General features: G+C 41.7%; 1 protein-coding gene across 1 annotated transcript in view; it reads left to right on the top strand.

The window, feature by feature from the left end:
- Nucleotides 1–9278, top strand: part of slc49a4 (solute carrier family 49 member 4) — a 45764-nt gene extending 36486 nt beyond the window's left edge. The window contains exon 9 of the mRNA XM_026143951.1: nucleotides 7619–9278. Within this exon, the coding sequence (XP_025999736.1) occupies nucleotides 7619–7734 (116 nt within the window). The 3' untranslated portion in view covers nucleotides 7735–9278. The remainder of the gene's footprint in view (nucleotides 1–7618) is intronic.
- Nucleotides 9279–25279: the final 16001 nt, after the last annotated feature.

Genomic DNA, 25279 nt, shown 5'->3' with positions numbered 1-25279 from the left:
CCATTCTTTGCATGTTATTGTGCACTTAATACATTGCTGCATGTCTATGTGTATGCACACATGTGTCTTTGAGGGAAGGTGTGTGTAGGTGGGTGGGTGGGTGAGCTAAAGGGTTTCTGTTGTGCTGAGATGAGTCCTGACAGCTTCCTGTGACAGCTGGGGAGAAGATCAAGCTGAGATGATGGAGGCCTTTGCTGCTCTTTTTCTTCACTTCTCACCCCGAAGTTGGGAAGGATGTATCGGAGTTCTCTTGTCAGTTCTCACTGCTGCAGGCATTTTAATTTAATTTGCAGAATCTGTGCCGATTGCCACCTACAGTCTGTTTTACCTGCCAAATTCGCATGACATCAACCATTGTCTGAGGTCAGATATCATTAGTAAGATAAATTAGCGTATTGTGCATATAATGATATAAATGGTGTAATTTGGAAAGTTGTCTGTATAGACGAAGTGAAATATGAGCCTGTGGCCCAGCAATGAGGGGATCTGATGACTGTTAAGTCTGAGATACTTAGCTGGCATTGTTTGGGGTTGTCTCCTTTGGGTGACATGTTCACTTGAAATCAATGCATAGTTGTTCTTGGCGATTAGGGTTTATCTACAGAAACATTTCCTGATTGCAGTGGGGTCTTCCATATGAAAATTATGTTCTTAAACTAAAAGAACACCTATATGAATTTTAAACCAATGTGAAGCACTATACACCATCCTCACCATGTCAAATGATGGAGTACCCTTTCCTATCCATTTGCTTCCATACTTCCAGCAGTTTCAGAGACTTATCGGCTCAACTTCAAGGCACAGTGACATCAGTTTCAGTTTACCACAGATAGATGGGTATCTGTCTGTCTCATCTGACCTAATTACCACATCAGTGCAGAACTGTTCTTTAAAAAAGAAAAGAAAAGTAATCCTCGCATACAGTACTGTGTCAAAGTCTTGAGGTACTCCTAATTTCTTTATATTTTATTAGGTATATTTGTGCAGTGAGTTATTGGTAAAACACAACATGCATGAAGTTACAGCACAGCCTGAACTCTTTTGCAGCTTTCTTGTCATTTCTTTAAGCAGTCTTCAGGAATAGTTCTCCAGGCTTCTTGAAGGACATTCAAAGCTCTTCTTTGGAATTTGGCTGCTTTTTGTTGCATTTTGTGTCATATGGATCCCACATTGCTTCAGTAATGAGATCCAGGATCCTGGGAGCCCAGTTCAATGCTGATAATGTCCCTTCGAATGTTTTAAAATTCATATGAGTTTGCTGGCAGCACGCTGAGATATGTTTTTGGCTAATACTACTTTGGGAATCACCTTGTTGGTGCAAAAAAGCATTTTCATCTTCCCTATTTCACACAACGCGCTCTGTTTAGACCCAGAGCAAACAATATTGTTTGACTGATGGCCCTTAATATAAAGACTTTGGACTTTACGTTTCCCAATTTTTGCTTTAGGTTATTTTGTTATTTACATAATAATGTAGATAACCTAATAATTATCCTTGTTGCTGTTTTAGAGGAGCGGTGCTTCAAAGGATAGCTGCAGATTTCTGTCAGAATCTGCAGATACAAATAAAATGTTCACGTTTCTCCAACGTTGTCTTCCCAACAGTTTCACTGACATCTACGCTGGATGTCCAGGAAGCGTTCGCGATGTCTTCTCGGGAGATGATAATTGGCGTCTGTCTTGTGTCAGTGACGTAAAAGACAGATTTAATGCGACTTGACCATCAAACAGCAGTCGCCTTCTAAAACATCAGATATGTATCGGATTCAGTACCACATACGAAAGTGACCCAGATCGGATTTGAAAATATTGGATTTGTGCCGTTCACACTGTCATAGCATGATCGGATACGGGTCGCATAGGGTCAAAAAAATCGGATTTGATGCGCTTTCGCCTGCAGTGTGAACGTAGCCTAAGTTCACTATTTGAGTGAAAATGATCAGGTATAAAGCAGCCAAGAAAAGTCCAAAAGAAAACTTTGAAAGTCTTTCATCGGTGTAACTCTACTGTGGGAGAAGTGTCCGATTTGAGTGTGGATATTAAACTGTGACTGTAACCATTGATCTTTAAAAAAAACAAAAGGCAGGTGGGCGTGTCCTTCCTGGTCTATAAATTGGCAGCACTCTGTTCTGTTGAGCAGATCACTCCTGCAAGAATAAATTTAGATTACTGTGTAAATTCCCTTTGGAGTGTTTTAGTGGGCTGGCTAATTGCTCTAATGTCCTTTCTTTACTCTCATATTGTATTTAGCAAGTAATGTGCAAACTTCAACCCCCCTTCACCTTCTGATATTCATGAATATGGCAACTTTCGCCTTTAAAGATGTCCACCTATTCCCAGTTTATTGTTCATTTTAGGGTTTTCCTTTTGGCTGCCCACTGCCTCGTTATGCATTCTGAATTATAGCTCCTTCTCCCTGAGAGCGAGGGGGCGTTTATGAATTTACCCTCTTGTCCGTTTTAATATCTGTGAGGAGCTGGTCTTGGATCAGTGAGCTCTAACTGGCCTCTTGACTGTCATGTTTTAAAAAATTCCCAAGTCTCTAAACCATGTGACTCAGAAACGTGAACGGAGCCTCTGGGCCGTATATCTGTACTTGTCCCTCTTTTCCGATTTCATCTGCTGCGCATTTGTGTCATTTTGTAGCGAGCATGGAGGGGAATGCAAATCAGCAGAGAGGTATTGTGGAGGAAGAAGAGCGCTAGGAGGTGGAGGATGAGTGGAACTTCAGTTGCATAGGAGAAAAACACAAATTATTCACTATTGAGAAATAATTGGCACAGTTCTAAGGTCCCAGGGCTTCTTTTCTTTTTCTTTTGGCTAAACTTTATAGTCTCTGAAGTGAAAACGCCTTCGCTGCCTTTTTCAAGCCCCTATAAAGATGGCGGAGAAGTTAAAAAGAAAGAAAGAAAAGGCAAACAACCTTTCTTTGTGTAGGACTCCTGAGAGAATAAAAGTTTCATTTGCTGCTTTTCATTTTTGCAACAGTGCCACACACACCTTTGTGTGATCTCCTGAAGTAAGTGTTCTCACCAACCTGTACGCAGACAGTTGTCATTTTGTGATGGATGGTCTTTACACCAAGCTGAGGTCGCTATCTTCATGCGTGACCCCAATCCTCTCAAACAAAGGCGACGGCTGTAAAGGAGAAGCGAGCTTCATTAATTATACCGCTGCATTGACCTCAATTAAGACTGATTAAGGCCATAAGATGCTTGTCGGCACACGTCTCAGTCTTCATCTGCGGCACCTTTCTGCTGACCTGGCAGCCATAGTAATAGGCTGTTATTATGATTAACTGTCCAGTGTTCACAGCGGTGTCCTCTGACTGTGATCATACAGTCACAGTGAACCCAGTGTAGTTCATGACATCAGCGATCAGTCGGATTGCCATTTGTGGCTGATGTCCTGTTAGAATCAGGAGACTGATGATGGTCAAGAATGCCATCTTACATCTGTGCTCGAATCAAAACAATCTGAATAGGTAAGTATTAAAACTTTAGCAGAGTTGAATAACAAGAACGTGAGTGTGACCTGGTTTTTTATTTTGATCCCTCCACAATTCACAAGAATCTCCTCTCATGCTTCAGTGCTTAATCAACTTCCAATGAAATCAAAGCCATGTGTATCATTTTCCATTCCAACAAGAACTGTTATTCACACGAGCGCTGAGCTCGACTGTAATATTCATAGTGTCTGCGTGTGCCCCTCTGCTGCCCGTGCAGAGATGCTGTCGTTAGGATCATTTATGGAATAGTAATATCTTAATCTGGGTTAGGTCTGGTCAAGAACAAGGTCTTTGGCAGTATTAACACAACTTAGCAAAATAGCAGATGAGCCAGTGGCTTGAAATACAACTTTGCCACCTGTTGCATGCTGCTTGTATCCTTGTATACAGTGATCGTGATCTTATTGGCATGATTTTATGTAGACATGTTGAGACGTGCACTTTTTTTCTATATTATTTCTAATATAATTCAGACTTCAGATCAAAGTGGGCTGTACGTGGCCCACGATGCAAAATTAGCTTGTAGTTAAAGTCTTGGGGATGATTGATTCACAGAGCAGACGGGAACATTAGGCAGGAGTAGATTTTGATGTTAGATTGATAGTGTTTGATAGCACAGTACAATGAAAGTCAGCCAGTCAGTCTTTCACTTTTATTTCCCCCCTTTGCGCCGGAAAACACAAGTCTGTTATAGATAAATGACTCATCTATTTTTTTTTTTTTTTTTTTTTTTTTTTTTTTAGACTTTCAGGGCAGAACATCTAAAGATCAATCTTGGCCACATTATGGTAAATGGTAAATGGCCTGTATTTATATAGCGCTTTACTAGTCCCTAAGGACCCCAAAGCGCTTTACATATCCAGTCATCCACCCATTCACACACACATTCACAGACTGGTGATGGCAGCTACATTGTAGCCACAGCCACCCTGGGGCGCACTGACAGAGGCGAGGCTGCCGGACACTGGCGCCACCGGGCCCTCTGACCATGGATAAATGTCACGTTTTTTGGCGACGGCCAGCACGGCCATGATAATAAACACCCTCTGGATGTGATCTGAGTTTTTCCTGTTCACAGATCTCTGCAAGCCGACACAGTGATGCAGTCGTATGACAGAAAATGTATTTATTTATTTTCAACTGATCACCACAATGATGCAACATGATTATTACTGCAGGTGCTGTGATGCTTCTCATCTATTCATTGGTTCTGAGACTACAAAGATCCGACCATATGTTTACTCTGCGATGTCATGTAAACTGTCAGACGATGACACGGTATGTCAGTGTGTCCTAATGAGCAGGCTGCATGCTCTGTGAACAGAGGGGCAGACGATGTCATGCTGCACATTTAGTTTTGCTCTGTCGTTGCAGTTACATTCCACCATAGCAGCTGGAATAAACCAGACAGGGTTTGGAAATTAAAAATAAACCCACTGCATTAAGTTTTACGCGTGTGTTTTTAAACTTGGAGCAGTTCATTCATCCTCATAATGCCATAGCAGCACTGACAGGGACAATTAGTAGGGACTGGTAGAGATACGAGGACAAAGGATGAGAGAGAGAAACTTCTTTACAGAAATGGGTTTTACCAGCTCCTCAGCTTCTATTTCATAAAACATTCCCCGTCATCACCACCTTCCTCTTAGACAACCTGTTTATCAGTAACTTAAAAGCCCCACAAAATGCTTCAGTGCTGAGTATAAAAGCCTAATAATCAAATATGTAACAGCATGAGGAAAAGCATAAGAGGGAATTTATAAAAAAAAAAAATCCAAAATACTGTAGAAAAATGATGAAAATGGGTTTGAAACACTTTTTTTTTCTCTCTCTCCAAGCTTTTTAAGTGTTTCAAAACCAATAGTCCAGCAAGTGCTCAGCCTTGAGTTTACGACAGAAATCAGCTGCTCGCTACGTTGAAGGAAAGTGCAGGAATGCAACGCATCTCGAACCAGAGGAAGCGTTAAGATATTATAATGGTCATTAAAGCAAACAGGTGATCGGATGAGCTTCAAAGACTTGGAGCTACTTTCACTTCTTTCTTTGCTGCTTCCTTTTATTCAATTTTAATCTTCTCCCTTCCTCCTCTGCTCCTGAGTTCCCGTTTGCTCACTCAGACTTGAACTCCCTTTCCTCCATACTTGGCTTCACGTTCGTCTTTAGAAATCAGAGAGGAGTAATTGGCCGTTTTCACCACATCACTTGGTTGAATTACTCTGATTGCTAAACTCCACATTAGCATTCATTTAGGGCCGTGGGCTCAGACCCACACGCTCGCACACTTTGTCTCTAACTTTAAATGGACACGTCTTTGTTGTGGGAACGTGTAAGATAGAGAGACAGTTAGACAGAGACTGCAGGTCAGATAAACACAACTCCATTAACCTGCCTCCTTGCCAGGTCTCCTGCTGTCCGGCTCGCACGGTTCTGATTAATGAGGCTGATTCAGGAGTCTTGACTTCTCTCTGCAAACACCCTTATCCAATCCCTCACCTCCCTCTCCCCTCAAGCCCCTTCACCACCTTCTTTTTGCCCCAGTTTATCCTTTACTTTCATCTTCGCACTTCTGGCCGCACATTATTCCTCCTCACGAAAGCGGTGACGCATCAATCATGTGGATTTGTGTCGTACGGCCAGGACTCATAATTTACCACAAAGAGGCTGTGCTGTGCAGTCCGAGCAGCGAGCTCTTCAAGCATCGATCTGGTCAGCTGATTAATGACTTTATGAAAAGGATGCCGACTGGACACGGAGTTGAGCCGGTGTGAGTTGTGACACATTGTCCTGGCATGTATTCATGGATTCTGCTGCCTGTTACAACCTGATTTTCTCTATATTTACTCTGTCAGCTTCCTGCTTCCACTGCAGCCTGTATCCTGGCTGAGATATTGGCCTTCACCAAGCGGGAAAGATTCAGCCTAACATCTTTGTCAGGACAGAGTCTCAAACACCTGCAACTCGCAGCCCTCGCTGCGAGACGAGCAGCTTCCCAGCGAGGGCTGCTTAATGCACGTGAAAGGAAGAGTTTATCGATTTGCGTTTTGTCCAGGCTTTAGACCCGCGTTTACACGTGCACGCACGTGCAAGCGTGCATGATGACAATCTGTGGCACGCATCACGGAGGCTGAACAAGCAGAGGTTATGTGTGCTGGTGAGTTAAGATGCCGGCGGTTCAGCGCTGGTGTGAGGCTCCCATCTGCCCTCCAGATTCAGCATTATTGCAGACAGCCAGAGCACCTCTCCTGTGGTTAATGGAGCTTGAACAGAGCAGAGAAAATAGAACACCTCATTCTGCACCATGTTTAGGTTCAAGTGTAGGTCAATGATAATAGGGAACACTGCCAATATCATTGAATTATTGAGAGTGATTATGAAAGACGGCACAGGCTGCTTCTGTTTTGTGTGGCATGTCAGAAATTCCTGTTGATTAGCCATTAGGGCTGTTAATGCTAATTAATCATTCAGTGTCATTTCATGTGAACATCTCCTTTAGGTTTCTGTATATATGTGGAGTCATATTATTATAAAGGAGCACAGTGTCATATGTAGGGGTTTGCTGCTGTGTACCAGGAACTCTGGTCGTGTCCTTTTCAGATCCTTTTTATTTTTTGACGTGACCACCAATACCACAGTCATTTAACCATGATGATAGTGTTAATTGGCCATGATGAGAGCCTAACCAAGATTTTGCTACAGTTCAGATCAGCTGATATCAAAGCTGACCCTCAGTTTGATGCTCCTTTTGCACATTTAAAAAATACAAGTACAGCGATGCTTTTTAGGTTGCTTCTTACTCTGGCCAGCTTATGCTTTCCAGATATGTGCACAGAGGTGAATTGTGGGATCTCTTTTAAATATAGTGGTACTGACTGAAAGTTATCAGGAAGCCAAGAAGGAAAAGGTTGAAGAGGCAAATGAGAAATGCACAGTTGTCCATCACAATCAGAGTGTGGCTGTCTCCCAAACCATTTCGATAGGGGTCTGGTTTAATTAGGCCAAAATGACTGTTTGGTACCAAGATGGCTGCTAAGTAGGAAAACTTGCTTAAAGCTCTTTGGTGATTGAACAGAAATCTAACTCGTGCTTGTTCCCTTTCTTGTCTTCATCTAGATGTGTCGTGGCTGAACTGGTGTCTAACTGGCTCCTGTCTCTTCAGCCTCGTCCTCATCCTCTTCTTCAGGGAGTCCTACGATCGCCTCTACCTGGACGTCTTTGTCTCTGTGTGACACTATGAGGATGCAAATGTGCAACCGAATAATAAAGGACTAAATGATAACTCTTGCACAACGAAGATGAGAAAAGGGAGATGAAGGGCAAGTGAACCACCTGCGCTCTTTTAACATGTAATGTTTTAGGAATAAGCGTGATCTCAATGTTTACTCTTTATAGGTGATCGACTCAACGCCATATGACTGTTTAACTCGTTATTACCTCCTTTTGTCTCAGTGTTTGTATGTAAACGAGCTTTTGTGACGGCTTGAGTTTTCTTTACCGGGTACAGCATGACGGACGGTTGTTTATTAACTGATGATGTAACATTTAAAGCTGTAATCAGTGTGCCCCCCCCCCCCCCCTCTTCCCGCCTTCCTGCCTTCCTGCCATGCAGCTGTTTGCATCCCTCCTCCTGATCATCATCCCTGCAGAAACTGGACACGCTCAAAATTACTGCACATCACGTTTACTACAGATCGGCATCAGAGGTGTGCCCCTAACGAGGGTGGAAAGGAAATGTTTCCTCAGCCAATCAGCAGGCCTGGCTGTACTGGATCTCCTGGTGTTGTTGGCTGTTGCAGATGTGCTCGTGGTGAGTTTGCCTGTAATATTGCCTGTCAGTGAGAGGCAGGGACTCGCTCCCTGTTTTATCAGCCTCTCGAGACGAATCTCATGGAAAAAAATCTCCCAGATTTCGAGACATGGGCCGGGATCAGACACACCTGGAGTCTTCTACCAATCTGCTGCACATGTGGAAGAAATAAAATGCTCTCTGTGTTCTGCCTGTTTATAGATAACTGTATCAATTTCTGGGAGGTTTGCTTTTTAATTTGACATTCGTTTGGGGGTTTTTTTTGTTTTGTTTTTGTTTTTTCTTGATCGTTTTTATTCATTTGTTTCCTCAGAAATCTGCCAGTATTTACTGGAAACATCTCAACACTAACAAAGCTAAAGAGTTAAAAAAGAAAAATCATAACAGGATGAAAATTTCAACCCCTGCTAAGATCCACAAAGATGAGACAGGTTGTTTTATTATACAGACTGGATTACGCAACATTTGAATTGCCAAGCTGCTGGTCTCCAAAGCACCAGCGGGTGTTTTGCACCAAACATCTGTCACTTACATTTGTAACTTGTTCATGTTTGTGTCTTTGCCTTGCACATCACTTATGACAGAAGTGTTTGTGTTTTCCTTTAGGTCCTTTAAACGGTTTCCTGGTGCTTTTTTGTCTTTTTCTTTCTTTCACACTTTTTTTTTTTTCTTGTACGGGGGGAAAAAGAAGGGACGTGTTGCCTTAATATCCCAGTGCAGTGCGTTCAGCCTCCCTCTCCTCTACACTGTGACTATTTTATGTGTAAATTTTGTAAAAGGTCATGTTCTGTTTTGTGGCACATGCTCTGGTCACACTGTGGTGTCCCAGGTTTTGGTGATAAATGTTCTGTGGAAAAGAACAAACATGACTGTCAGATATTTCCAGCACCTTATTAAAGAGCATTTTACAAATAATACTGCTGCTGTTCTCCTATTGTTATGCTAATAAAGGTTATTGAAAACGTACCTCTGGATAACTTGTAGCCACCTGACATCAATTTGTGCTTCCCAGAGTTAATCTTTGATTTTAGTTTCTTTGGCCACTGACCTGTTCATTTGTTGCTTTTTTCTTCTTTCACATCAGTCGTTCTCTGACCTTTCCCCAGAGGACACTTGCCTTTGTTCAGAAGCAGACGTTTCCTGTGCTGTGCGCTCACACAGCTTTTTCAAACACTGTGTCCCTCTCACTTTAACGCACCCTGTTTAGGCTTTACATACATTGCACTGTGATCCTTAGTCAAAATGCAGTCTTCAACATTTTGGATCATCACTTGTGCTCCATGCACATGCTAGTATGTATACAAAACACGGACCATCGCTCATTGAAGTCTGTTTTGAAATCTCGATTTTTTATTTATTTTTTTATTTTATTTTTTTTTAGCATGTTCTTGGGTTGTTTACAACCGTTCTATCAGTTCACAAGAACTGATAGTAGTAGTTATCAACCCACTTTAGCAAGTATATTTGGCAAGGTGCAATTATCAATTGTATAAGCTGAGTCACAAAGATGCAGACCAGCTAGTTATTGTAAGAAACATGCAGGTAAAATGCAAAACTAAAGCTCACACTATGAAGTTGTTTATAGAAAGTAAGTCATGTTATTTTAAAATAACTGCATTAAACATCTCTTCTCTGAATGCAGAATTTATTATAGCTTGAAGCAGATTTCAGTTAAATTCGATTGAATTTTATTTATACACCACTAATTCACAACAGCAGTCACCTCAATCGCTTCGGTTGCTTAAAATTTAAAAATAAAGGCCTTACAGTAACAAAAATCTCCAACAATCTAACAGTTCCCTATGACCAAGCATTTGGCAGCAGCAGGAAGGAAAATCTCCCCTTTAACGGGGCATATTACTGCGACATTTGGATGGTAAACAACATGAAAGCATGGATCCTGCTCTGCATCAACAGCCAGTAGTGCTGGTTGTGTGAGGGTATCGGGCAACTTTTCTTGCAACACTTTGGGCCTCTTAGCACTAACCGAGCATCATAAAGAGCCACAGCCTGCCTGAATATTGTTGCTGCCCATGCTCATTACTTGTGAGTACAGTGTTCCCATCTTCTGGTGTCTGCTTCTGATAGGATAGCGCACAACGTCAATTAATGCTTTTTATAACATCAATCACAAATACTTGACTTACACAGCTTGTCACACTGGAAAACATAAGATTGTGTTACAAATAAATATTTACTAACATAATAAAACATAAGTTTTCACGTCTTGAGTTGCAGAACTTTGTGTTCACACTTGTATTGGCGATTGGGCCTTTAAGAAGCAGGTTGCATCACACTCTGGTGGGACCTGGGGCCTGTTCTTCGTACCTCGCTAAGTAGGTTAGCCGGATTAGATTGTTGACGATTTCGCGTGATCCTGGATCAGTCGGTTCCCCGAAGCTCATCCGGGACTTGCTGTCATAGCAACAGAGCCGTAAGCGTAAACCTGCTCCCGAGCAGGTTCACTTTATGTAAACAGGATTAGATCGCGGCCACGCAGGTATGTCCGCTTCATTTATACGAAAGCAACAGCGATATTCCACCACTGTTTCACCATAAATAAATATTATCAATGTAACTAAAGACAATGCAGCACCTGATCCATTTATTGATTTCACACAGATACATACAGGTCATTTCCTAAAAAAGGGAAATGTACTATTAACATTCTATTACATGTATGTGATTATTACAGATGTAATTCATATTTCAGAGTAGTAATTGTAAATTACTTCGTGTAATCAAGATGAGAGACCACGGCTATAAAAGCGAAGGTGGATTTGGGAAGTCTGTTGCAGCCATGTCCTGTCCGTATACGCGAGCAGCCCATTGCGGAAGGTGCAAGATTGATAAGGAGAGTCCTCAGAATTCAGCGTATATTGTGGGATAGACAGGATCCTTTAGCTCAGCGCGACAGTGTGCTCATAGAGAGATATCGATTTTCCCGTGAGGGTATTATTTACTTAACCAACTTGTTGACGAGGGGGTGCAGGACCACCACCTGTCTTTTTTTCCTCTGCCCTTTTCTTGGTTGCTGTTATGAACAAACTAACAGAGTATTACAGGCCAGTATTACCTTTCCAAGAGACGCAAAGCAATCTAAGAGATAAATATTACCATTCTGTAGAATACTCCTGTATTCCACTTTTACTTGTTCCCATGTTCTTGTGGGTCCTGTTGTGGCTCTAATGTGAAAGGGGATATAATATAACATATTATAATATAATATAATGCCATATGATATTGGACAATATAGTGTCATATGATAGATCTACCCTACCGCCTACTGGTGTTGGCCAGAGGGGCCGATGGCGCGATATGGCAGCCTGGCTACAACCGTAGCTGCCTCCACCAGTGTGTGAATGTGGGAGTGAATGAATAGTGGTATCGTAAAGCGCTTTGGGTGCCTTGGAAAGCGCTATATAAATCCAATCCATTATTATTATTATTATTAAATTACCTACGAGTTTGATTTGTCAGCAACTTTCTGCCAGCCCTCTCTCCTTGCTTTTGCAGCCTTTGCAGTGTTCTCTTGCGTTTTAATTAAACTCTGAAACTCCTGAAATCCCTCACTCAAGAGTTCTTGCTCTGCTGCCGGAAAATACCGAGCACGCCCCTTCGACATTTTCGCCGACCAATCAGCGGGTTGCCGATCAATGTTTCTACTATCGATGCGTAGCCCCTTTTACGACGCCCAGTGATGTCACATTCCTGCGTCCAGCTGTAGTAATCGTCAACAGCAGGTGTGTTCGGGGAACCGGATTAGCGAGCTCACGGTTAGCGCGATGGTTTGGTCTTGGATGTGTCATTTGATCTTGGATGTAGTAAGCGACGTACGAAGAACGGGCCCCTGGACTTGTTTTCTGTTATTCTGGCAGCACAGCAACCTCCATGCACATCATCCTGAGGCAGGAGGAGAGGAAGCTCCCAGGAGGACACCTGCATTCTAGGAAATCTTTCAGTTTTCCTGCTTTTGTCTCTCTTTGGATAAAAATCAGGAAGAAGATGCTTCACCCATTACCTCACTCTTTTTAGAGCCTTGCATTACATCCATCCTGCCTGCACGGTCCCCTCCCTCTGGTGGACCAGCTGGGGATGAGCTCATGCTCTGTTGCTGGTGAGAAAAGGTCTCTGGGGCGAGTGTGTATGCTACAGTCATCAGTCTGGTTCCAATTACTATGAGTGGCTCTTCGTGCGAACTAAAAGATGCTGCGATTTATCGAACCCTCTGTACAATATTATTCTGTTGCGAACTTAAAGCTTTGAGCTATTGCCATTGAGACTGGCAGGAGTTGTGACCTGCATGGGCCAAGACCTTTATCAGGGGTCAGATTCACAAAGAGACATAAAAAATAAGTAACATCAGATTTGATGGTTTTAGGTTGGGTGTGCCGTAAAAAATTATTGCACGGCATTTGAAGCAAGCCTCCAGGGACATAAAATGAGTCCACTTTACGTCCCTGCTGATCCATGATGATCTGTTTGGTTTTGAAGACACTACCACAGTTAAAATAAATGTGCCTTCTTATGCCTTTTTTTTTTTTTTTTTTTTGCTTTATTGGAAGTTTATTAACAAAGGTTCAGTTTTTTCCTCCTATCTTCCATCCTTTTTGTCCCCTGTGATTGGGCAAAAATTGGACATGACATAACACCGAGATTTTTTTTTTCAAATTAATCAACAATGCAGATTAAGAAAACTCTGAGGTTATTAATTGATACATTTTTTTGCCGTGGGTGTGTTTGTTTGTTTATTTGCAGTATCAAAGTCCAAGAAATGGTTCCAAGGGAAGGTCGATTACTCGTTACAAGTGGTTGTCAAGCCAAACTCCCGGAGCTGTTTATATAAAAGCAGCTGTTGTTCAGTAAAACTTTATCATGAAACTGGAATGGTGTCCAAGCAGCCATTGTTGATGGTGGAGCTGGAGGATTTTAACTTCATAAACACAAGAACACAGAATCGATGTGCACATTGGGGACTTAATGATTCAGTCCCATGCAGAACTTGTGAGTTTGCTCACTTACAAAGATATCAACAGTCTCTGATTTTGTTAGTTTCATTTTCATGGAGACGGAATATCAACCAAAAATCTCAGAAGCTTGGTGGGAAGATGAAAACTGTTTGGAAAATAACCTTCCAGGACCTGGCGTCCACATATGAGGACATCACATTTTGGGTTATTTAGACCAAAATACAGAATTTTGCTCTATTAGGGCCTGATATCCACTTACCAGGACATTATACTGCCACTGAAATTTAAAACTAATGTCCTCATATGCGGATTTTTGTTTTCTCAGAAACAAAAATCAGATAAAAAAAAAATCAGGTAATTCTTTGTTTTTACATTCATCAGGTCCCAATCAGTCCAAATATAGCAAAGAGAAATTAAAAATGCATGGCATGAAAGAGTTTGGATCTTAGGAGGTTAACGACATATAATGACCATAAGTCGCCATCAGTCTGCAGCTCCATGCCTAACATCACCTCATAGGGTGAGGACGATCATGAGAAAGGTGCTGGATCAGCCCAAAACTACACATGAGCAGCTGACTAAGGCAGTTGGGACCAGAGCCACCAAGAACTCCATGCTGTGCTCGACTGAAATCTAGCAGTTTCATAAAACCTGAGGTGGAAAAATATCTTGTGTGAAAACAAAAAAGAATCAGATCTCCAATGAGTTCAAGCAAATCTTAACTTAGTGAAGTTTAAAATTCAAGTCAGATTCAAAGAGAAGCTCCTGCAGGCAGAACACCGCTGTTGAATACTTTTATTAAATCGGGTTTTAGCTAATGCAGAAATGACTAGCAAAGGGAGCAGATGTTTTATTCACACAGAGGGATGTTATTAAGGAGAAACCACTTTTGTCTTTTACAGTAAGGCCCGGGTTTTAGCTAACTCCTCTAACAAACACCGGGGGGAAAAGCAGTGGCTGTGTTTTCTTGTCAGGGAGAGATTAGGTAATGATGCTTACATTTCACACTGTTCGCAAATGCAACACTAACTGTTTATTAACAGCCTTTCAGCAGCCGTTCAATTCCAATTTCTCCCCCTGGCTCGCTGTCAGTGTGGGACGTGGTGTCATGGCGCCGGGTCCTCTGGGAGCAGATGGGGGCCACACAAAGTGTAACAATAGTCGTCTTTTACCCACAAGCAATTTGGATATTTTGGCTTTTGTTGCTCAGCCTGTCAAAGGCTATGAAAGCAGCTGGCTGGCTGACAAAAACTGGTGTCACTGTTGCTGCGTCTGACATTTTTATACCCTGTCCTTTGTTTTCTCCTCTCAGACACTGCTGCTGGTTACATTTCCCTGTTGTCTCTCCACTGAGACTCTGCTTGTTTTTCTCTCTCTTGTGACTCAAAATCACTGGTGTCTTTTCCTATCGTCGCACCTCAATGTCTCCTTGGGCCTCCCCGAGCTTCAAAAGTCCCTTAATTGACTTCTCCAGTATTATGAAAAATGAGCCACACTTTCAAATGGCTCATTTAGCACAATTGCTATCACAGTGCTACTTTATCTTCAACATATTTAAAAAGGAGCTAGGTGCTCTTGATTAGGAGCGATGGGCTGCAAAAGCCAGCGCTACCAGCGTTTGACAGCTGGCCACTAATTTCCCAATTCATCACAGGTGAATTTGAGGTATTTGGTTGCTCCTGTGGGGAAAACACAGCATACATTAAGTTATAAATATGACACAGGTATTTGTGAAAACCCTGAGACAGACTTGTAGGAGTTATAAAAGGCGCACGTGCCTCCAAGTGCACATGTAGCAGGTTGATTTTTAGAGCTTGCAGGGCGTTTTGTTCGCAAGTTTATGAGCTCCAACAGCTGCTGTGTGACAGCCATGTGTCCTGTGCAACATGTCAGACTCACACAGGCTTATTTCATTTCAGCGTACTGAACGAAAGCATCAGTTAAGTGCAAGCACTCAATACAGCCTCCCATACACGACAACAGGTGTGAACTCATTTCAGTCCAAAGGATAAAATCTGTCAACGCAGACTTCATTTAATACGAAGCTTTAACAGAGGATATTTTCCTTTTTTGGACAAAATACTCTCTTTTGTGTACTTTTGCATAAAAGAGAGCCACTTTCAAACCTGATGTTTTTTTAAAAATGAAAACATCCATACAAATTGAATCGAATAATTCACTAAAGATAAAATATATAAAAAAAATAACTGAATTAAAGGAGCATTTTAATCAGAGTATAGCATTAGTCAGTTAAACTTGTGGGATATTGTGGTCAGTTAAGTACCAGAGGGGGTTGTTAATCAGTTTCAGCTGCTTTGGTAGGCGCACTAGAGGGACAACAGTAACACAACCTCCAAAACAGGAATGATTTTACAGGCCTCTCACATTTGATCCCTCCTTAACTTTTCTGACTGTTTCTTTACTATTTTTGCATTTGGCTTGGGCCAGTGTCACTGCTTACAGCATGAGGTGATACCCTGTCCCTACAGAAGTTGCACTGATAGTCCAACTCCTCCAAGATGGCACATAAATTTGTGCTATTGGCAAGAGGTTTGCTGTGTCTCCCAGCACACTCTTAGCATGGAGGAGATTCCAGGAGACAGGCAGTTACTGCAGGAGAGTTGGACAGGACCGTAGAAGGTCCTTAATCCATCAGCAGGACTGGTATCTGCTCTGGTCTTGCTGATGGGCAAGGACGAATAGGATGGACACTGTCAGAGCTTCAAAATGACCTCCAGCAGGCGACTGGTGTGAATGTCTCTGACCAAACAGTCAGAAATGGTTTTATGAAGGTGGCCTTTGGACCCCACATCCTTAGTGGGCTCTGTGTTCACTACCTGACACTGTGGAACCCGACTGGGGGGTACCAGAATCGGCTGGTCCACTGCCTGTGCCCTATGCCTTCCACAGATGAGAGCAGGTTCACTTTGAGCACATGTAACAGACGTGAAAGGTTCTGGAGAAGCTGTGCTGCAACATCGTTCAGCATAACTGGTTTGGGTCTGTGATGGTGTGGTGAGGCATATCGATGGAGGGATACACAGACCTCTACAGGTTCGCCAACATTACCCTGACTGCCATTAGGCATCATGATGAAATCCTTTGGACCCATTATCAGATCCTATGTTGGTGCAGTGGGTCTTGAGTTCCTCCTGGTGCACAGCAACACCCGGCCTCATCTGGCGAGAGTATGCAGGCAGTTCTAGGAGGATGAATGAGCTGACACCATTGCAGCTCCTGAACACGATGTTTCGACCCATCCTGCACCAGCAGGTTGCACCTCAGACTGTCCAGATCTGGGAGGAGACCTCCCAGGATCATAAGTCATCTCATTATGCATACCCTAATGTTGTCAGGCACGCACGTACATTGGGGTCATGCAAACTACCAAGTACCATTTTGAGTTGCTCCAATGAAATTCATCCTGACACATAGTTTTTTTCTCTTTGGTTTTCAGGGTGTCTTTGAACTCAGCCCTCTGTAGGTTGATCGTTTTCATTTCCATTAAAACAGCGTGGCATCGTTTCCTAACACATCAGCCAGTACATTTCAGCATAGATACATTTTATAGGCACATTTTGCTTTGTATTGTAGCTTCCTAACTACCACGAGTCAAGCTGGCCAGAGCCAGGTGTTCTTCTTTTCACAAGTTTTGAACTTTTAAGTCTGCGGAGAGCAACTTGTATATTCAACAGAGTTTCGGAGGTGTTCTGAGAAAAAGGAGAAAAAGTATCTACCTGCACAGCCAGGTTCTGCTTGGCTGAGGCTCCTCAGCTCTAATGCAGGAGGACGTGGCCCTGACGGAAGCAGCATGTCCTCTGAGCAAGAGCAATTATGATAACCATGCAAGCGGAAAGGCTGTAGCCGGAAGAACAGGTAGGCAGGCTTTGATCCGGCAGGCTGTCTATTTAAATCACAGCTCACCTTTGCTACAGATGCAGTCCTCAGCTAATGTAGATGGGGTTGGTGAAAAAAAGAAGCTGTCTGCAGGATCCGTGAGCTCCTGTGTCATGATCCACAGCTGTTTCACCCCACGAAACATCACATGTTTCACTTGCCCTCGCTCCTTGTTAAAGATGAGCGAAGGTGGGAGCGACAGACTTGGAACAGGCTGCTCCTCTGGTAGTGCAGGCAAAGGCTTTGAGGGAAGAAAACACTGTACTGTTACACTGATTGTTGATAAGTTGGTCATTAAAGCTGCTTTAAAGTTACATCCCACATGCAGCTCATGAAATCTGCAATGTTAGACTTTAATTATGTACCAGCAGTTAGTGTAAAAGCGTTTAAATACCAAAAATATTGTGTGCTTTAAAAATCTTTTTTGGACTCAGCTATTCTTAATGCAGCTGTTCACACCAACTGCATAATTCTGCTGGACGACTTTGCGGCATTTATTTATTTTTAACCAAGCTCAAGTTTTCAGATTTTTTGGACGTGAATAAACGGATCTGACCAATCAGACTGCTGCATTGGCAAGCAAGGCTATTGTAATACGAATACTATTGTACTCAGACACACAGTTAGACACTGCTATGGCTCAGTCAGCTGTCTGAAATCATCCCTTCTCTGCCTCAGATGTGGTCCCAACTCTGGCAACAAGAGCTCATCCTGCCCCACTGACATCCTGAAATATGTACGAAAGCGGTCGTGATTCAGCTTCAACTCCTGGATCAAACCATGAAATTCTCCCTGCTGCTGCCTTCTTGTGAGAATTGGACCCAGAATCTCTGCTTCTTGTTTAGAAATCAGGACAAGCTCATCATTACTTGATGATGATGTCATTTTTTTTCACAGTGCATCTTTTTCAGGAGGAATTTTACACAATGTCTCAATTAGTGGAAATTCTTTAAAGACAAATAAGAACTGGTCCTTATGGAAAGAACTTATGGAGCAGCTACGAAGCTTTTAATGCACAATAGCACAAAAACATGCGTTAATGTAGGGATGGGCACAGTGGTACAGTGATTAGAGACGTCACCTCAAAGCAATGCGGTTATGTGCTCAAACCACAGCTGGGGGCCCTCCATATGGAGCCTCCATGTTGATTATAAGTTGGTTGTAGCTCAGAATGAGAGCAGTGAATGGTCATGTGTCTCTCTGTGTTGTCCATGTGATAGACTGGTGACCTGTCCAGAGTGTACCCCACCTCCTGCCCCATGACTGCAGGGATGGGCTCATCCCTCCCTTTTATACTTTACAGAAACTGAACACACATACATCTACATGCAAACTGTGTTAAAGAGGCGTATATCACAGCTTTCAAACACTTTCTTAGGAGGGACTTTCTTAATCTGACCTTTTTCTGTGAGCAGAAAATCTAGAAAGACGGTGTTTTAAACGTGCGCGCTGTTAAAAAAGCAGCATACACTATGATGTATCTGTCATTTAGGGTTCGCAAGCAGAAATAAACATTTTATGTCACTATTGAACATATTGATTTTTACAAAATTACTTTGGTGGTTAAAAGAGGAAAGTGCTGCATGAGCAGTTCCAGTGTAATAGTGGCTGTTAATGAAGTTGTTGTTATTGGCGAGCGGGTAAACAGCTATCAATATAAACAGCTCTCTACTCTCAGTTTAAATGCACAGTATGCTTAAAATGCACATCTGCAAAATGTGCTTTATTAATTTAAAAAAAGCTATTTTCTTGTACCCATGAAGTTAAGAATGCAGCCACAAACAATAAAAATACATAAATAAAGCTGAACAGGACCAAAGCTCATTATGCCAGCTGATAAAATAATCGGGACGTCACTGCAACTGTTTTTTGCAAGAAAATATTGGCTTAGTGAGGCACTGTTTACTCTCCGAGGTAATCTGCTGCTGCTGCTGCTGCTGCCAGGAAATGTGCAATGTTTAGTTTTTGTTTAGAAGAAAAGAAGACTGCAGATGAAATACGTTCTGAAGGCTGTTGGAAGCACGCTTAATTTTGAGGTTTGTTTTTTTTTAAAGCAAGTTGGCGTGTTGACCTTTTCGCCCTGCACTGAAAGCACCCCTGTGGACAGTGTTTTGAAGTGAGCTGATTGGTTAAGTGTTCAGCCGAGTTGTTTTGTCGATCCCCCCACTGTGTTCGTTTGCATACAGTCACTCACAGTTATATTTAAAAGTGGAGCTCAGACTTTTGTTTGAGATCTTTTTCCTTTGACCTTATATTTGCTTTTCCCTTCACAACGTTTTAAAAATTAAATTACATGTTAAAATATTATTTGCACTTTGCTGGACATCTGGGTATTTCTACATATTGAATCAAAACAGTGCCAGAAAATAGTGAATGAAGAAAGAATTTTGGAGAAGCTGGTGTTAAATTTTAAACTTAACAGCATTTTATATGTTAACCAAGTAAAGCTTGAACCAGATAATAATTAAATATAATTTTGCATACATGAGTCTGAATTTGTATTATGTTTGCTATATGTTGCATTTTTGAGCAATGAATCGCTTTAATGTTTATTGTGCAATTTATTCAGATTTATTAAGCAAAAAAGAAAAATCACACTGATTATGCAGAGGTCTCAAAAACTCATGTATCAAATATAATACACTTGGTGTTACATCATTACTTCCTGTAAGAAATGGTTTGAAAATCCTGCACCTATATTGCAAGTATTGCTTCTAAGCCCTGACAAAATGTAATTTTCACTCTGTGTACACTACATGGTTGTCATCATGCTCTCATTCTTGTGAGGATCAATACTTGGCCCATGTGTGAGCTCACCGAGAGAATTAATATTCCCTGTCTGTGCCCAAAGGAAAATCACATCACACACAAAAGTCACAACAGTGCACCGTAGGACTCTTTGTGGTTCTCTTAAAAACTTGTGGGTTTTGCCTTTGGGATCCTATTGGGCAGAAAATTAGAGGTGCAACATGTCAGTAAGTGTCTGGGCTGGGTCAGCGGTTTCATTAACCCGTCGCTGTTCCTGCAGTGAGGAGAAAGAGCAGCAGATTTCACAGTTTGACTTAATTTTGAGGTCAAAGAGCTGCAGGAGGGTGCCATGCAGTCACCTGAGACAGAGCCACTGGATGTGTCGGGCGTTGGTGAGGAAAAAACGTGTGAATGCAGGAAATTAAGTTTCAATTCAGAGCCAAAGTGATTCACAGAGAAACACTGTGCAGTTGTTCCTTTGGTGTCAACACTGAAAGACGGATTCCACTGCACACCGTATGCTCCGTCAAAATAAAGACGAGTGATCAAAACACTCAGAAAATACCTAAAGCATCATTAGATGTTAGATAACTGGCTTCCCTGTGCCTCTCTGTGGGGTCGTAGAACCACACGGATTTCTCCCATCGAGTCAGCAAACATCAATCTACATGACAGTGACATAGGTGCATCTGACCAATCAGCAGTTGCCTCGAGTATTTCAAACTTCAGCATTCTTCCAGAATTTGGGAAATATGTATTGTTGCTCCTACTTCTCTTATTGGATGATGTGAGCATGTATAAGTATATATGTATATATACATATATACATATGATTGTATGATAAAGTTGGCTTGACTTGACTACTATGGTCATAATACTGAAAATAAAAGTGGTAAGTTGATGAAATTCACACATTATGTGCTTGAAAAGTTGCTCTAAATGTTGAGATACGTGTTGATTGCATAGGATTTCTAAATATTATTGAAATTGGACTCAGACTGACACAAGTGATGCAGTTTCATTTTTAGACATAGACCAGATGCATCTAGTAGGCCATAGTCAGGGTATTATATTATTATTTTCATTATTATTTATAATGTAGAACATTGACAGACAGTAATAATCTGGATCTTGTGACAGGTTTGAGTAACATTGTTGGTTTCAAGCTGTAAATAGTCAAATATGTCTGATTTTGCTCCTTTTATGAATTTCTAAAAAGACATTTTTATTCTACTTACATTGTATATATTGGTGTTTACGTTTCCTGTGAGTCTACTGTCCTATAAGGGGTTAATGATCCGCTTTAACTTGACGTTGATGTCTCTAATCATGCACGTTGTTTCTTATTATAATTCCTCATGTATATGTTCACTTTAAAAAAGAAGGGTTTAATTAAAACAACATCACAACCAGAGTGGTAGACTTGATACTTGACCTGCACTTGACTTAAGCTTCCAGTGAGCACCGACTGACTATTTGCCCGAGGACATTCAAAGAAACAATATTTTTCATAGTCTTTCCTTTTGAATCTTTGCCGCTCTGTCTTACATAACACTGAGATGTGTGCAAAGTTCCCATAATCTATGTAGTCCTCCATGTTTCCCCTTTTACAACCCTGATTTTCTGTGTTTATTTAATCTATTTAGAGGTCATTTTCACTGTGTTGCTGATTGACCACAAGAGAAGAAGAAGAGAAAAACCCTCAATAAAACATCGAATACTTGACTTTGTCTAAAAGACTTTACGCTGGTCTGGCTAAAGTGTTTCGGCTGCTAAAATTACATTGCATCGTCCTCTAAGACTAAGAACATTATTATGTGGACAAATTCACTGTTTCCATGCAGTGTCTGCATTATTTAGCACTTCCCTGTAGCAAGCGCCGATTCAATATAATGATCTCATACTCTGTTTACCTTTTCAATGAAGGCATTTAGAGTTAACAACAATTCAATATGTTGAGCTACAGGATCAATTTCACGTTGATGTAAAACACAACCCGCCGTGCACAGACAACTGTACCGAGTCCTCACTTCTATAAAATATTATATAAATTAACCGGACACAAAACAAATATGGAAATATTTCAATGAGTCATTATTCGCAAAAAAAAAAGAATGATGCAATATGTTTTGATACATGATCACAACTGTACATCTAGGGAGCAGACAAACTGAAAACTGTCTGGAAGTGTTTTATCGACACTTTATCACTTTGTCAGATTAGTAATATAAACTTGATTAAAAGCATAATCCTCAAATTGAGCCTTAAGCCTCAAAAAGCTTTGCTGAACTAGTTGCAACTGGAAGGAATGTCCTCCTGTTTCAAAACCGCAGCGTAGAAAATATAAGAGGCCATGTTAAAGTGCCAAAATCTGCAGGTGACACGGTAACACTGCCGTACGTCTACCTGTGGATTTTTACACTTTTCTGCATCTTTTAATTGGTTCAAACTGAGAAAAGGAGCTGGTCTTTCCACTTATGTTCACATTACAGTGCCATCAAAGTGTGTGAACCATAATTTGGTGCTATGTGTTATTTTGTCTTCATGCTAGAAGTGGAAATTAAACTCTCCTGATGTCTCTTTTTTCTCATCAGCAGCATGAAAGTAGTGAGTACTGCACCTGTGCTGTTACACCGATCTGTCTCCGCCTCACAGGATGCAGTATAGCAGGTGGATAGTGCTACACCCACCCACTGCTCAGGCACGTCCCAGACCTTCCAGTCCTGTCCCTCTTTATTTTCATCCCTGGTGCAGTGATTTCGCCACAGTGCTCAGCCTGTTCCTGTGAAGTTGCTGATCTTACTTACTGATCTCCTCTCCAACAGGCAATAACAGAGGAACAGAAACACGGCAAGAGACCTTGAACCTGTTTGTCGTGTTTGGGGTAAATACACTAGAGCCCCAGTTTGTCTCTACTGCGAGCACCACAGGCTCAGGGAGGGCTTTACCTGGGATGGAAACTGGGGGTAGGGGAGCAGAGATGAAAGTTGTAGCCAAATCTTCCTGTTCATGCTCAAAGCCCAAAAGCTTGCAGCTATTTTCTGGATTGACTGATTTCACTACTGGGTTGCAGAGCAAAACTGTGCACAGCCAGACTGTAATTCTACACATTCCTGGCTTCGGCGCCCACACACGGCTCTGATCTCACAGGAGCGCTCATGAGCAAAAGGAAAAAGGATTTTTTTTTCTTTTTACACCTAAAACAGGCCCAATTTGCACTGCTGGAGGTACAGAGATGCGCCATGAATCATTTCTGCTGATTACTCTACAAAACATTTGAGCGATTGGTTTGGAGACGCAGTGGAAGAGTGAAGCTAAATTAGTAAAGCAAGTAATAATGGCCGCAGGGTTGAAAGAAAGGGTTAAGTGGAAGAACGACCTAGTAGTCCATTCATTACACATTGTATTCCTGCAGCGGTGTTTAGCATTGAAACAATCCACGAGGGGTGAAAACAAGTGCGGCTTTTGGTATAAACACATTGCTATGAATGAAATGCTTAATTCCTTTATGCCCCTTCAGACCAACGTATCTGTTATTGTGCAGTCTGAGTTTTGAGGGCAAGAGAGGGGAGAAAACTTTCCTAACCTTCATGTGGCAGCTTTCATTTGAGATAAATTGTCACTTAATGGAACACAGCGCTTTTGATGCACACGCATGTGGGCTTGTGTTTTAAATGACATTGGAGGAAATGGCATCAAACAAGCACAAGGACAGGGAAATTGCTTAAAAGCCTGTCGCAGCACGTGGTGAATGCCGAGCCCTAAAACCGATTTGCAATTATTTTGTCAACTTTTTTGTTTTTTACCCCCCTAAACTATAATACCTATGTTCCTCTTTTTGTTGTTTAAGCACTTTTAAATTGTCAAGCTTCAGGTGAAAGCTCGTCTGCTGGCATAAACACAAACTACTGAAAAAAACCCCATCAAATTCTGGGCTGTACAAATGATTCATGCTAAACAACCTGTTACTGCCTAAGAGCTGCGAAGCAAAGGAGTGTGTGTGTGTGTGTGTGTGTGTGTGTGTGTGTGTGTGTGTGTGTGTGTGTGTGTGTGTGTGTGTGTGTGTGTGTGAGTGAATGGCTGTGATTCTTTCATGCATTAACGCAGTCAAGGAAAGTGGGGGCTGATGTCCCTGCTGCTAACGCTAATCTGCCATTGTAGTGGGCCCAGTATAAATCATAGAACAGCTACCATACCATAGTTTGTCATGTCAAATGATGTAAAGTGAGCTCTAAGCCTTGTCAGCATATATGACAAGGCTGCAGGCCTACTTGTTGTTCCTAGAGTATTTAAAAGTAGAATGGGAGGCAGAGCCTTCAGTTTTCAGGCCCCTCTTCTGTGGAACCAGCTTCCACTTTGGATTTGGGAGACAGACACTATCTCTGCTTTTAAGATTGGGTTTAAAACTTTACTTTTTGCTAAAGCGTATAGTTAGGGCTGGACCAGGTGACCCTGAATCCTCCCTTAGTTATGCTGCAGTAGGTGGAGGCTGCTGGGGGATTCCCATGATGCACTGGGTATTTCTTCTTCAGTCACCTTTCTCACTCATTATGTGTTAATAGACCTCTCTGAACCGAATCATACTTGTTATTAATCTCTGGCTCTTTTCCACAGCTGGTCTTTTATCCCATCTTCCTTCTCTCACCCCAACAGATGGCCCCGCCCCTCCCTGAGCCTGGTTCTGCCTGAGGTTTCTTCCTGTTTTTCCCTATGCTTGCTCATAGGGGGTCGTGTGCTTGTTGGGTTTTTCTCTGTATGTATTATTTTAGGGTCTATCTACAACAGGGGTGTCAAACTCAAATACACAGTGGGCCAAAATTCAAGACTGGAACAAAGTCGCGGGCTACCATTAATATTTATTGAAAAAAAAAACTTCCTCCAGATATAAGAGTGAATCTTTTCTTATGGACTCAAATAGGTTTTGCTGGAAAACTGAATATGGAACAAGCAAAGCTTAATACTAAACAATATATATATTAGTTGTATAATACCAGTAGGCCAGCTCTAATAATAATTTGGTATGGCTTCGCGGGCCAAATGTAATTAGGCTGCGGGCCAAATTTGGCCCGCGGGCCAGAGTTTGACACCTATGATCTACAATATAAAGGGCTTTGAGTTATTGTGATTTGGTGCTGTATAAATAAAACTGAAATGAACTGAATATGAGCAAGCACAGTGTAAATTTAATGAACTGGTCTAAAGATAAAGGGAAGGCAGTCTACTTCTTTAGAACAGAATAACTTTGTTGTCCACATTAGTGGAAAATTATCATTAGTTGAACAATTCACAAAGCAATTCAGAAGTTCAGTTCTCAGTTATTCTGTTTTATTCATATAGAACCAAACCATAATA

This window comes from Astatotilapia calliptera, chromosome 16 (assembly GCF_900246225.1).
Source record: "Astatotilapia calliptera chromosome 16, fAstCal1.2, whole genome shotgun sequence".
Taxonomy (NCBI): domain Eukaryota; kingdom Metazoa; phylum Chordata; class Actinopteri; order Cichliformes; family Cichlidae; genus Astatotilapia; species Astatotilapia calliptera.
This window is presented reverse-complemented; position numbering and strand designations above follow the sequence as displayed.